The sequence below is a fragment of the Cervus canadensis genome, chromosome 1, assembly GCF_019320065.1.
Source record: "Cervus canadensis isolate Bull #8, Minnesota chromosome 1, ASM1932006v1, whole genome shotgun sequence".
Lineage (NCBI taxonomy): Eukaryota > Metazoa > Chordata > Mammalia > Artiodactyla > Cervidae > Cervus > Cervus canadensis.
In genome coordinates, this window is record NC_057386.1 from 63,583,892 (window position 1) to 63,599,531 (window position 15,640).

General features: G+C 37.4%; 1 protein-coding gene across 2 annotated transcripts in view; it reads right to left on the reverse strand.

Moving 5' to 3' along the window:
- The window catches only part of MND1 (meiotic nuclear divisions 1), an 82,808-nt gene that overhangs the window by 27,954 nt on the left and 39,214 nt on the right, over nt 1–15,640 (reverse strand). For both annotated transcript variants that reach the window (XM_043484320.1, XM_043484310.1), the window contains exons 5-6: nt 4,856–4,930; nt 1,883–1,997 (exon numbers count right to left, since the gene is read on the reverse strand). In XM_043484320.1, coding sequence (XP_043340255.1) covers nt 1,883–1,997; nt 4,856–4,930 — 190 coding nt within the window. The remainder of the gene's footprint in view (nt 1–1,882; nt 1,998–4,855; nt 4,931–15,640) is intronic.

The following is a 15,640-nucleotide window of genomic DNA, read 5'->3' on the forward strand; positions in this document are numbered from 1 at the left end:
AAAAGTGATGCACTTGCCAAAATTGCTCCGTGGTTCAGAGGTACAAGGAATGTCAAATCTGAAGTTACACGCTCGAAATAAGTTTTCCCACTTCATGAATTAGTCTGGCACAGAATCCCTATTGATTTTCTGCACTACAAGATCTACTGGCTTAGGATCACCATCAGTAAAGGTCAGAGTAATTTTGAAAGCCTAAATAAGAGTTTTTAGTCATTCCTGAGTGGACAGATACAATCTAACTGTGGAGAAGTCCGTAAAAATGGGAGGTTACAAGTGGAGGTGATATTAGTCACAGTCACCTGCCCAGGGAAAGAGCTGTGGCAATACAATAGGGACCACAAAGTGAAAAGCAGAAGCCATGGCTGGGTGTGGCTATGAGCTGTGGGTCCCTAGACAGAGAAGAGAATAAGGCAGGTAAGCAAAGAGTTGACACTTCAAGAAAAAAGTCCAAGAATTATACAAAACTAAAATCAGGAAGGTAGATTCAAGTGAAAGTAATAGACGAAAGATCATATTTGGTTCCTGAAACAGAATTTTCATGATCAACTGCCAGAGGGAACAGCTATGCTGATCCTGAAAATAAGCCACCCGAAGTATTACAAATCTGGGTAAGAATACTGTTCTTAAAAATGCTCTTTTGATGAGACACTGCTCTGGGTAGGAGACACAATATTTGATGTTCTCTGTAACAAGTAGTCGGTGTTTCCTTTTGCAGATGACTCACGACGAGGCCTCGCCTCCGAGTAGTGAACGCCTAACTGTCTCCTGCTGCTTTGATGTGCCTGTGTACACTGAGGGTCACTTGATATTAGTTAAAACTTTAATAAAACAGATTAAAGTGGTTAATTCTGAAGCAGATTTGGTTAGTATCAATAGTTTCTTCTGTAGGAAGATGATACATGAAATGAAACCGTGGGCAGCATGAAAGAGTCAAAATATCTCCTCAAATAATTCACAGAAAATGACTGGCACAGACGGTTCTTCTTTCAAAGTCTCCACTTTGCTTTGAAAATCACCCTGGGTAATCAGCTGAATCAGGGCTAATATATATTATCTAGGCCGTGTACTACATGTATTTGAATGACACCTCTTGAAGTTGTGCAAAGTAGAATCTGTCTCTAAAATTAAGTTTAACTTTAGATTACACTAACTGAACTGCTTAATACTTTTTTAGTTATAAATAACACCATTAAACTTAACTGTAATCAAACTGTCCTCAGGTTAATTTAAAAACATTAAATATTTTCAATTTTCTCTCAAAGCCGTCAATCACATACTATAATATCCATTTTTCTAAATCTTTCACTTGATAATTTCCTAAATGAAAAGACAAGCTAAGACAGAAAAATATGAAAAAAGTTATGCATATTTTTCTAAACAATTAAGTATAATACCTCTCATTTCCTCAAGTATTCAAAATTCTATCTTTATATAAAAGTACAAAAAAAATATTGAAAATGAAGCTTTGGGGACTCTGGTTTAAAAGTAAGGAGAAACATCACTGGAATATTCAAATGGCAAGTCAACACACAGACTAATTTTCTGCAACTTGTTAACTCAAATCTTTTGGTATTCTTTTCCTGTAATGGTGTATTTCTTTCTGGATACAAGGTACTTGAGGCCAACTTAGTTCCTTCTCTGACTCCTCAGCCTCCTGAGCTTGTATTTTATGTCTTTATCCTACCCCACCAACTCTCCTGATTCCTGAAATGCTCAGCTTTGACTGTTCAGTGCTTTAACATTAAGACTCCTTAATGGAAATATTAATAGCATTAAGGGCTTTATTTTCTCATATACATGGAGAGTGGTTACCAGCAACTAGAAGTATAAAGTATCTTTCATTAGCAAATTTAAGAACTCTTAGGGAGTAACACAAACTTACGTATTTCTTCCACAACTTGTGGGTCACATTCTCTGTATTTTTCTACTTCAGCCTTTAGCTGTTCCCTTTGGTCTCGAAGAGAAGAAAGCTCTTTTGCCAGCATAGTTCGCTCTTCCTGCATTCAAAATAATGTTATGTCCAATAAGACAAACAAAATGCCATGTTTTAAGATTATACACTTTATAAACATTTTTATCTTATTTCTCATAACTGATATGCATTAGGCTTTTGACAACAACATACATATATTCACAGTATAAGAACAAACTCAATTCTCATTTTTCTCTGCAATCTCCCATTATATATGTTAACCAAATGGAAACTCAAAGATGATTGTCATTACATAACAGTTGTCATTTGTCATTACATGACAAATGGTCATTTTTTGGAGAGTTTCACAAGACTGTATATATACACACACACACACACACACTAAATTTTATGGCAACATCAGACAGTATAAAGTTTTCCTTAAAAAAAAGTGTTCTAGATAATTTCCTAGTCTTCAAGAATGACTGACCTTTAAAAATATTTAAAGATATCAGAAACAATAGAACTGTGACCTCCCATCACTTTTCTTTAAAGGTAAACCAAAATAAAATTTTGAAACACAAAATGATCCAATAAACAGTATTTGAAATTTCTAGCCACAGTTTTCATTAACAGGTATAAGTCACAGTGCTGTTGGTATTCAGTTTGTATGTATGAAAAATAAGCCCGAACTAAAATCAAATACTGGAAAAGGTTATGGTATAGAACTATAGGATAAGTTTCAGGCAAAACCAAATAGAGTTCCAACTCTCTAATGGGACTCGTTTAAGGTTCCTTGCTAGCTTGTATTTTTCTACTTTTGCCTTCAGTTGCTCTCATTGGCTCCTTTTGCTAGCATCAATGCAACAGAATGCACGTACAGAGCCTGATGCAGCAGAGCTCAACAGAACTGCAATAACAGAAATGTTCTAGACTGTGTTCTCCAGTGCAGGGCACATTAACTACATGCGGCTGCTAAGGACATGAAATGTAACTCTTGTTACTGAGAAACTGAATTTAATTGTATTTAATTTCAATTCAAAAGTAAACAACTGTATATGATTAATGTATGCCATATTAGCACAGTTCAGGAGTGATTTAAAATAACCGCAAGATGAGATGATCATTATTTGCTATCAATACCCAAATCATACATAATCCTCAATGAAAAATGAGAGGAGAAAAAGCTAATGAAGCCCAGTGAAGCAGAGTGTTGAGTATCTGTGAATACAGGGACAGCTCTCCAGATATCTTGAACTGGGAGCCATCCCAGATTGGCTATTAGCAACAAGACCTTTGCCACATTACTTTTTTTGTGTGTGTGTGTAATAAAGTTTTATTAAAGTATAAAGGAGATAGAGAAAGCTTCTGACATAGGCATCAGAAGGGGGCAAAAGAGTACCCCCTTTGCTAGTATTAGCAATGGAGTTATATACTCTCCAATGAATCCAAAGAATGTCTGGAGGCTGCAAAGACCTCACCAGACCCACTCCCATAATTTACATTTTAAGATAACAGAGTTTTTGCCACATTACTTAACCTTTCTGTGGTTTCAGTTCCTCAAATGTAAAAATGAAGACAGTAACAGAGGCCACCTCCTTGGACTGTTGGCAAAATTCAATACAGAAAATGCGTTTGGAACAGCACCCGCCTGGCTCATAGTAAGCAGCATATATATGATAGCTATGTCTTCTTCATTGTCACTGTCAGCAGTATCATGGTCACCATGAATAACAGCTAATAGGTAGAAAAAGCTTTCAGCTATTTCTGAAAACTCCTGACTAGCGAACTCAGGATGAATACAAGAGTTCATCTTTCTCAGGACTCGTTCTGAACTCTTGTTACTATAATCTTCTGATAGCTGTAGGCACCAACGAGGTTTGCTAGTGGTTTTTCCCCCTAGTTTCAGAGGTTAAAGTGAATGGGTAATCTTCAGCAGGCTGACTATTATGGAGTGTGAATACGTTACACCATTAGTTGAAGGTGCTTCTATAGGTTATTGCCAAATCAAAGGAAAAAAAACCACGATTAAATTTTAAAAAGTGGCAATTGCTGCCAAATGAAGAAACACAAGATTCAGGTTGTGCCCAGAACTCACCTTCCCTTAAATATTCTTTAGCAATTACCATTTTCCAGTTCCTATCTGTGACTGTGCTGACTACTCCCAGAAAGAATGTATGTAAAATAACTTTGAAAAGCATAAAGCTATGTAAATCTGTGATGTATTCCTTTCTACAGTGTGACAAGTTTTTGAGTCTCTTTCACAACAAGTGGTACCAACAGAGGCTGCAATGAAATGCTTAGAGGTTCATGGTGATCTTCAACATTTTTTCAAGTTATAAGTTCAAACCTGAGATAATGAAAAAACTAAAAAGTAAAGTGATTTTTAAAAATCCCTAATATAATACTTTAGAGAACACCATACTTTTTAAAAATAAAATAGGTCAATATTCATTTAATCATTTAAAAATATTATAAGACCACAACAGCCCTATATTGACAGTTTTCAATTGGTTCTGTGCCAAGACTTTTAAAAACCCCAACTCTTAAAAATTTACATAAACATTTATACAGGGCTTACTTTGTGCCAGGCTCTCTTCTAAGTGCTTTGCAAATATTAGCTAGCTTAATCAGACAATAACGCAATGAAGCAGATTTTATTATTCCCCATCTTACAACTGAGAAAACCGAGAAGAGAGCGTTTAGGAGACGAAAGCCCAGGCAGTCTGGCTCCAGAGTTTGTTTCTTTGCCACACTGCCATTACAATACAATAAGAATAAATCTAGGTTCACAATCAGTGGATTTATCAGGTCAAATGTTCACAGCCTTTGCTGGGACTTGCTTCTTTTCTAGTAGGAACAGCATCCTCCTCACAGGAAGCACGAATGCTTTCATTACACTTAGAATGGCCATTATTCAAGAATGTACGGATACAAACTTACTGTTTCATGTCTGCCGATTTTAGCTTTCTGGATGCTTTTCTGTAGGTTTGCATACTTTTGGTTTCCCTCAGATAACTATAAAATTGAAACAAATAAAATGGCATACTAAGATAAACTGGTTTAACATAAAGTTTATGAATCAAGAAGACAAAATGAGATTTGCCTTCAGCCCAAGTCAGCATAACAAAAAATGTCAGACTACTTTGGGAACTGACTTCTCTAACTTGAAGAAAAGCAAGTACCATGAATCACTAGGGCAGACTGAGAAATTTAAAATATTTCTTCTTATCCTATACAAAAAAATGAATATGTTATCAATCTTTTCAGTCTTCATTCATCAGATTCCCTGCCTCCATCACAAATAAACTGAAGTATATTATTTAAAATTTTAATTTGAAAGTTCAAAAAAATCTTGTTTTATATAAATTCTCTCTTCAAATTTCATTTCACTTCAGACTAAAGGCTTTTTGAAACACTCTGTTTCTTATAGACTGGTAGTACTGTGACCTGTTTCACTAATAGAGAGTCAAAAATGAATTATTCTTAATTATTCTTCTTAAATAAGGTACTTTATGAGGAATTATATACTAAGTTCTTAGAGAAGAAAAAAATCTATCAGACAAATCTACTGCCAATTTGGGCTTCCCTGGGAGTTCAGCTGGTAAAGAACTGCCTGCAGTGCAGGAGACCCCGGTTTGATTCCTGGGACAGGAAGATCCCCTGGAGAAGGAACAGTCTACCCACTCCAGTATTCACGGGCTTCCTTGGTGGCTCAGATGGTAAAGAATCCGTCTGCAATGCGGGAGACCTGGGTTCAATCCCTGGGTTGGGAAGATTCCTGGGAGGAGGGTATGGCAACCCCACTCCAGGACTCTTGCCTAGAGAATTCCCATTGACAGAGGAGCCTGGCGGGCCATGGTCCATGGTCCATGGAGTCACAAAGAGCTGAACATGACTAAGCACAGCACAGCACTGCCAATCTTATGCATGTTTCAGATACCTTATAAGTAGCCAGTTTAAGCATTTTACCAAACTTAGAAAGTAAGTTATATTGAAAATGGATTAAGTAACACAAGCATAAAGAGACCTTAAACACAGAATATTCATTAGTGCGTGGTTGAGCTCACACCGAAAGGGATTGGTTAATTTCAGAACATTGCTTCCCATCTCAATTTTATTAATCTCACCTGGGCCCCAAACTAAATAAACACCCACAGGAAATTCTCTACCACATCTTTTGCTGTAAACTAGTTAGACATCTTAGACTCACTGATTGGGTAAAAGTGAAAGCGAAAGTTGCTCAGTCGTGTCTGACTCTTTGCATCCCCATGGACTCTACAGTCCATGGAATTCTCTAGGTCAGAACACTGGAGTGGGTAGCCTTTCCCTTCTCCAGGGGATCTTCCCAACCCAGGGATCAAACTCCGGTCTCCCGCATTGCAGGCTGATTCTTTACCAGCTGAGCCACAAGGGAAGCCCCTTGGGAAAGGGCTTTCTTAAAATACATTCTACTCTTCATTCACTCTTGAGTTATAAACATTTGGAAAATAATTAACAAATGGATGAGTAATTTATTTTGGCTGATTCTAAAAAGCTGACCTTTCACAATATGACTTCGTTATATGTAGAGGGTGAATTATACTTAGATACCCTTTTTTGCTTAAAAATCACAAACAGTATCTTCAAAAAGTTGGTAGCTTTACCCTGACTTTAAGAAATCTTCCACTTCTCAATATGTACAAAGGGAATATTGTTAGTATTCCTTTGGTTGTCTAGTCCTTGATTCTAATCCATAGCACGAACAAGATCCATCTGTGATGCCAAGAGGACATCACCATCAAACCAGTTATACCTCTTCTAGAGAGAGTAATTATCTTCCTAAGTTGAAATACAAAAATCTGCTGTAGAGTTAAGAGCCAAAATAAGCTTTAAAGCCCCAAATTTAGCAAAGAGACCTTGTTCTTTAAAACAAGGGTTCTCATTTATAAAATAACACCATGTTTAAAATGTTAATATTCCACCCTGAAGGACCCATCTGAAATAACTTATTAAATGCATGTAATATCTTCATTTAGGAGTATTTTCCAATGAAAAAATACACATAGGTATTAGCATAACATTTTTACATTACAAATGTTTAAAAACTAACCAGATAGGTAGATGTTACTCCCTAAATGAAGAACTATGTAAAAATAAGCCAATAATTAATGAACATATTAACATATCTTAATTATATTAATGAAATGTTTCCCAGATATTATATGTCTGCTTGTAATTATTTACAACTTAAAAGCTTTGAAAAAGAGCTAATTCAGGAATTTCTTAACTCTGAAAATAATCTTATGTATTTTAAATGTGATTTCATGATTTGTCACTTTAACTATCTCAGTTAAATGATGGTATCAAATGAGAAGCTTCTGCTAATTATCCTAAGCACTGAAACAATTTGGTTCAACTCAGTAGGGAAGGAATCTTGGCTCTGTTTAGTTCTTAAAATCTCAATTGCTGGAAACAACGAAAGCAACTTCTGTGAGGCAGCCCATGCTATCCGTTTTTCATCTACACGTCTCTTAGAAGCAATATTGCTATAGTTCCTAACACATCCCTTGGAATTAAACCAAATGTAGGCCTCCAGTGATTAAGAGCTGAGATTTTCAGATACTGCAGATATCATCTAAACCAGCAGTCCTAAACTTGAGCACACACCAGGGTCACCCAAAGGGAGTGTAAAAGCCCAGGCTTCTGCCCCCCGCCCCCCACTCAGGCTTTGAACAGTAGAGGTCTAAGGCACAGCCTAATAACGTGCATCTCTAACATGCTCCCAGGTGATGGGATGCTGATGCTTCTGATTACGGGCATCACACTTTTGAGAACTACTGAAGTACTAGAGAAATCTGTTTCTTTGCAGTAACAAACCCAACTAAAATACACAAGATATTAATATATGGGAGAATGTTACCTAGTTCATCAGCAAAAATGAATTACTGCTAAGCACTGTAGTCTGAACCAGAAATAAAACATCTCAGTATTTGTCACTGAAAGAAACACAAAGGTCCAATATTCACAAAATTAGAAAAAGAAGTGATATTCTATAATAAGAAAAAATATTCACCACAGGACTCCTTTAAAGAGCAAACTCTCTTGACATATTTCTGTAACATAAAACAAGAACCAACTACATACTGTAACAATCTACTTCCAACTTTCATTAAAGCAAATAATAACTTTTAAAACCCAAGTAACTCAGAAAAAACAGCAGCAGCAACAACAAAAGTGACTTATAATTAGTAAGAACAGGATTTCATCTTGAGGAAGGGTCTGACAATGTTTCTCTTTAATGCATTCCAGTCCACCTATGCAGACACTGAGGCTTCAGAGACATAATTGCCAATGTTTTCTCAAGGGCTAATTCACTGCCTGGAGGAACAGAAAGACTAATTCAAGCTGGCTGCACTGGAATTCTGATTCGCTCCTTTTTAGAAGTAAAATTTGAAAGCTTTTGAAAGAAATACAGAAGTCCTCATAGGTGGGAAAGAATGTCAAGGTAAGGAGGATGGGGAAAAAAGGTAATAGTAAAAGAATCCAGTAAAAGTCTACTGCTTTATCAAAACTCATGTACAATATATTACGGAAAAAAGAGGTTCTACATCTTGTTTCTCCTCAAAAAAAAAAAAAAAAAGAGAGAGAGAGAGGGCCAGTATAATTAAAAATTTTATATATTTAAAAAGTCATTATTAGTATATCTGGGGCTCCCCAGGTGGCATCAGTGGTAAAGAACCCGCCTGCCAATGTAGGAGATATAACAGACTCAGGCTCGATCCCTGGGTCGGAGAGGTACCCTGGAGGAGAGCATGGCAACCCACTCCAGTATTCTTGCCTAGGAATCCCATGGACAGAGGAGCCTGGCAGGCTACAGTAAATAGAGCTGCAGAGTCAGATATGACTGAAGCGACTGAGCACACACACATTAGTGTATCTACAATTTTAAAATTAAGATGACATGCCATTTAGGAATCAATCATAACAAAACAATGAGTACTATAAAAATGAATTTGTATATAAAGAAGGGGGTTATATAATTGTCTTAACAATAGAGAAATCTTAAATTGCTATTTCATGGTATCGATGTGTCACAATTATGTAGTCAAAGTAAACATTTTAGAACTTTTTTAGTTCTACCACTTTATTGCCACCAACCCGTCTCCCTCCACCCCCGTGCACACATGCTCAGGAATGTAACCCCATGGACTGCAGCCTGCCAGGCTCCTCTGTCCACGGACTTTTCCAGATAAGAATACTGGAGTGGGTTGCCATTTCCTTCTCCTTAGAAGAACTTTTAATGACACCAATATAGAGTTTTTAAAAAGCTGGAAACAAAACTGTCAATCCATTTGAGAGCCTGTGTGCTGCGCTTAGTTGCTCAGTCATGTCGGACTGCGACCCCATGGACTAGCCTGCCAGGCACCTCTGTCCTTGGGGATTCTCCAGGTAAGAATACTGGAGTGAGTTGCCATGATCTTCTCAACCCAGGGATCAAACCCAGGTCTCCCACATTGCAGGCAGATGCTTTACTGTCTGAGACACAAGGGAAGCTCTTTGAGAGACTATGTATGATCAAAAAACCAACCCCCCAAAATAAAAACCTGTAAGAAAATGCACAGAACTTGAAAATGGTTATTTTTGTATTGTGAAACATAAAATTTTCTATGTTGTGACTATTACTTTAGAAATCCTTTTCCTGGGTAAGGGGGTAGGAGAAGGAAAGAAGAGGTGAGGCAGATTAAGAGGTACAAACTTCCAGTTGCAAAATAAATGACTTATGAGTATGAAATGTACAGTGTGTGGAATGTAGTCAATAACTCCAATCTTTGTAAGGTGACATATCGCAACTGTACTTATCATGGTGATCAGTTTGAAATGTACAGAAATACAGAATCGCAGTGTTGTGTAACAGGAACCAACAAAGTATAGTGACTCATAGAAAAAGATCAAATTTGTGGTTACCAGAGACGGGGGTATGCAGGGGGAACTGGAGGAGGACAGTCAAAAGGTACATACTTTTTTCTAAAATTAGTTAACTGTAATTGGAGACTAATTACTTTACAATATCGTGGTGGTTTCTGCCTCACATCGACACGAATCAGCACACGTGTCTCCCCATCCTGAACTCCCCAGTCTGTTCTCTACGTCTGAAAAGATACACACTTCTAGTTATTACTGTGTACCAGGGATACAATGTATAACGTGATAAATACAATTAGCACTGTGTATGTTAAATATGAAAGTTAAGACAGTAAATCCTAAGAATGCTCATCCAAGACAACTTTTTTCTATTTCTTTAATTTGGTATCTATAGGAGACGATGAATATTCACTAAATTTATTGTGGTAATCACTGCATGATGTATGTTAATCAAATCATTATGCAGTACACCTTAAATTATATAGTTATGTCAACTATATCTCAATAAAACTAGAAGAAAAATTACTTTCCTATTATAAGCAATACATGAATACATTTTCAAGATATTAAAATGAGTTAGTTTTTTTAAAAAAGACTCAAACATCATAGAACTCAACGAAGTCAGTAGGCTGCTTCTTACAAAACTTAATACTCTAATCATATGATCCAACAACAGCATTCCTTGAGATTTACCCAAGAACTTCATTCCTTTTAAAGACTAAATAAATATTCCACTTTTGTATATACCATATTTTGTTTATCCGTTTGCCTGGTGATTAACCTCTGGGCTGTTCCCACCTTTTCACTACTGTGAATAACACTGCTCTGAACACTGTTACACCCGAGACCTCTTGTTTTCGGTTCTTTGGGGGGATACACTTTGAAGTGGAACTGTTGGGTCTTATGGTAATTCTATTTAACTTTCTGGGGAAACACCATACCGTTTTCCATTAATGGCTTCACCATACATTCCCATCAGCTATGCACAAGCTTCAATTTCTCCAACACTTATCATTTTTTCTTTTTCATCACAGCTATCCTAATGGGTGTGATGTGAAAGCTGAACTTTTAATTTTATCATTTTGTCCTTCACCAACTGTATAAAACAAGTTTACTCCCTGTAGGCTTCCCCAAAATGGATACTGGCAATAGCTTAAAAGAATGATAATCTGATGGCTGAAAAATGACATTCCATTATTGTTTTAATTTGTACGTCTTTGATTTTCAAGATTTAGCATCTTTTCATATATATAGTGATTATGTAAATGTATTTCTTCACTGACTTCATTAATAATGTCCTATGACGATTATTTCATTGCATTGTTTACCCTTTTCTCATGTATTTTTAGGGACTGTTTATATGTAGAAGATGGTCATTACTTGGTTAGAAATGTTTAACTTTTAATGTTATCTTCCAATATGCAAATTTTAATTCTCTATGCAAATACATCAACTTTTTGGCTTTTAGATTCTGCGTCTTGCTTAGAAAAGCCTTTCAAACTAATACTGTACAAATACTTTCCTTCTATTATATTCTTTTGATCTTTCACTCTTTAAAAGACCTCTGGTTTATTTTGGAAAAGGGGTGGGGTAGGGCTCTAACTTTAATTCATTTCAATAGACACCCAATTATCCCTACACTTTACTGAACAGTCTGGCCTTTTCCCTCAGAATTGAAAAGATGTATGGCATCTTTATCATCAAGTAGACAGGTATACAAAAGCTTACGGAATAAGCCAAAGGCTTATGCTTACGGCTTCTTTGTATGGCTGTACTTCTCTGCATTCTCACACAGAGAACCACTGTTTAAAAATATTTATCTGGTTGCGTCGAGCCTTAGCGGCAGCACGTGGAATCTTTCATTGCAGGCTCTCCAGCTGTGGTGCAAGGACTCAAAAGTCGCAGCATGCATGTAGTCTCTCCACGGCTTGTGGGATCTTAGTTTCCTGACCAGGGATGGGACCTCACCCCTCACTGTGAGGTGGACTCTTAACTGCTGGACCACCAGGGAAGTCTTGCAAGTTTTAGTTACTATAGCATTATATATTGATATCTGATAGAGAAAACCCTACCCCATTGTTCTTCCTTTCTAAAATACTTTCTTGTCCTTCTCCTTAATATTTACTTATGGATTTATTTGGCTGGGCCAGGTCTTAGTAGCAGCAGGCAGGATTCTAATCTTCATCGCGGCACGAGGGATCTTTTTAGTTGCGTACACTCTTTGTTGTGCATGTGGGATATGGCCCCCTGAGCAGGGAACGAGCCCGGGCCCCCGTGTTGGGAGCGTGGAGCCCGACCCACTGGACCACCAGGGGAGTCCCTCTCAGTCCTTCTTGCAGTTTCTTTACTACAGGAACATGAGAATTATCCATGCAAATCTAGTAGGAGCCTGGTTACTATAACATATACATGACATATAATGAATTGACATTTTTATGGCTGAGCTTGGTCGTTCATCAATGTGCTGCTCCTTTACTCGAGAGCTCTTCGGTGTCCTTCAGTGGAGCTGCGGTCTTCTTCACGACTGCCTTGCCCATCTCTGGTAAGGGTTTAATATTTGTTTTGGTGCTGAGGGACAGGCAATGAACCCAGGCCTAAGCCTACCATTTTAAGGAATGTTCTTTGCCACAGTGGTTGATCTTAAGTGTTAAATCTGGATAAGATCAGAGTTTTTTGTTCAATGATTGTGGGGAACAACTCTCTCCTGCCCTCTGGATTATAATCCGCATAGCTACAAGGAAGCAAACAGTTTACATTACCGCTGGCAGCCCTCTTGTAAACATGAAGAAAGCTGGCGCAAGGACCAAGGCATTATACAAGAGGCAAAACCAAGAGAAACAGAGTCAGAATCCAGATTAAATTACGTTTAAGTATGCTCTATCTTTGAAATATTTTAATTTAAATGAGACATAACATCAAAAGTGCCGCTATTGCTCATACCAAGTCAACCCGGGTTTTCTACCTTCACTACAGTAAACATTTTAACTATTACAATAGATAGTGCTTTAACAATAGTCTGTTTCATATATGAAACACTCTTTATGAAACATATATGAAACACACTATAGTGCTGGCCAGCTATGACAGCTGTGAAATATTTTGGAAGACATCAAACTTCAACATTCTTATTCCTCTATGCTGGGTTACAGCACTGTCTTTAGGAATAGGAATGAGCAGAATAAAGTAATACATGCCAGGAAGGCTCTTCATTCAATAAACATTTATGAAGTGCTCACTATACATATGGTTACAATACTATTGGCTCAAACCTTTCCACTGGATACAGTAACAAATAACTCAAGGCATGTATGAGTGCTGAATGCTGAATATTTTTGAAATATTTTCTTTATGCTACAAGACGATGCTCATTAAAAGGTAACACTCTCTGAAGCTAGTAAAAATACAGCAGATTAATATTCCACTTAACCAGTTCAAACTTCCAGCAATGCAACCCAGTGGAACACACTTCAGAACCTGAGAAAAGTATAGCAGGAATACTGAATAATGGACACAGAAAAAACATGGGAATCCCATCAGGAAAGCAACGTCAGGGGAACGTGAAGCCACTTATTAAGTACACGCTTGAGAAGAATTCTGACACTCACACGTAATACCTGATGAAGATGAGATAACGATAAACATTACAGTGTAAAGAAACAAACTGTGAGAGCCGTGCACAGCAAATGAGACTAGCATTCCTTCAGGTAGACGTATCAGCAACCTGTTCAGTCAGACACAGAACTAAAGGAATGACAAGGAAAAGAAGGCAAGATGATTTGAAAACTATTGCAAATGAACTATTTATAAATTCTAGGAAGCAATAAAAATATTAAGAAATAGTTAAGAGATACAGAAGATAAAGAGGTCCAACAAAGCCTTATGTCATTAGAGTTAAGTCAGAAATTGTGACTATACTCAAAGCCTTATACAGAATCCAACTGGAAGTCAGTCAGATATTTTGAAAGCCAAAGACATGCAAAATCCAACTGATACTGAGAGGGAAGTTAGATACAAAGTTATGGAGGATTATAGACTCTTTAAACATGAGAACTGGGCTCTAACATGGCAAACACAGAACTGAGGGCTAAGTATGAGGGCTACTAATTGCCTACCAACTTCCATTATTTCCTAGGACCTCAGACAATAGTGAAAATAAAAGGAATTATTGTCTGTCAGTGCCGTGGGCAAGAATATGTCCTAGGTAGGTAGTTTCTGTTAAGAAATCCATCTTAAGGCTTCCCTGGTGGCTCAGTGGTGAACAATCCACCTGCCAATGCAGGAGACACAGGTCTGATCCCTGATCTGAGAGGATCCCACACATCAGGGCAGCTAAGTCCGTGTGCCACAAGTATTAAGCCAGGGCTCTAGAGCTCAGAAGCTGCAACTACTGCGCCCACGCTCCCTAGAGCCTGTGCACCACAACAAGAGAAGCCACTGCAATGAGAAGCCGCACACCACAAATAAAGAGGAGCCCGCACTCTCTGCAATTAGAGAAAAGCCCGCTCAGCAGTGAAGACCCAGCACAACCAGAAACAGACATTTAGGTTGGTGCAAAAGTAACTGCAGTTTTGCATTGTTGAAATTTGCTGTTTGATATTGGAATACATTCTTAAATAAATGTGGTTATGCTACATATCATTTTAATGAGCATTTCTTGCTTTATATTTTTATGCTAATGACTTACTGTTTCCTGTTTACTTTCTATTTATTTCAGACTAGAGAAATGATGTTAAGGCAAAAAGCAAATTTGAGTGATTTTCTTATTTGAATTTTCTTATTCACTGGTCGTTCAAGAAGTTTTGCAAAGGAGACGAGAGCCTTGAAGACGAGAAGCACGGTGGCCGGCCACTGGAAGTTGACAATGACCAATTGAGAGGATCATCAAAGCTGATCCTCCTACAAGTACATGAGAAGCTGCTAAAGAACTCAACGTTGACCATTCTACAGTCGTTCAGCATTTGAAGCAAATTGGAAAGGTGAAAATGTTCAGTAAGTGGGTGCCTCATGAACTGACTAAAAATCCAAAAAATAATTGTTTAGAAGTATCTTCTCTTATGCTATCTAACAACAACGAACCATTTCTCAATTGGATTGTGACGTGCAATGAAAAGCACATTTTATACGACAACCAGCTCGAAGCTGCAAAGCACTTCCCAGAGCCAAACTTGCACCAAAAAAAGGTCACGGGCATTGTTTGGTGGTCTGCTATCTGTCTGATCCACTATCACTTTTTGAATCTCAGCAAAACCTTTACATCTGAGAAGTATGCTCAGCAAATTGATGAGGATGTATCAAAAACTACAATGCCTGCAGCCAGCATTGATCAACAGAAAGGGTGAACTCTTCTCTAAAACAACGCCCGACCACACGTCATACAGCCAATGCTGCAAAAACTGAATGAATTAGGCTACAAAGTTTTGCCTCACTTGGCATATTTACCTGACCTCTCGCCAACTGACTAACACTTCTTAAAGCATCTCAACAACTTTTTGCAAGGAAAATGCTTTCACAACCAGCAGGAGGGAGAAAATGCTTTCCAAGAGTTTGCTTAATCCCGAAACACAGATTTTTATGCTACAGGAATAACAAACTTATTTCTCATTGATAAAAATGTACTGATTGTAATGCTTCTTATTTTGATTAATAAAGACGTGTTTGAGCCTCCTTATAATGATTTAAAATTCATGGTCTGAAATTGCATTACTTTTTCACCAATCTAAATAAATAAGTAGATAAATAAAAAGGATGTCATAAAAAAAAAAATCCATTTGAGAAGAAAACCCAAAATCTACTTGGAAGAACAACCCTTTAATTATCTGGAAT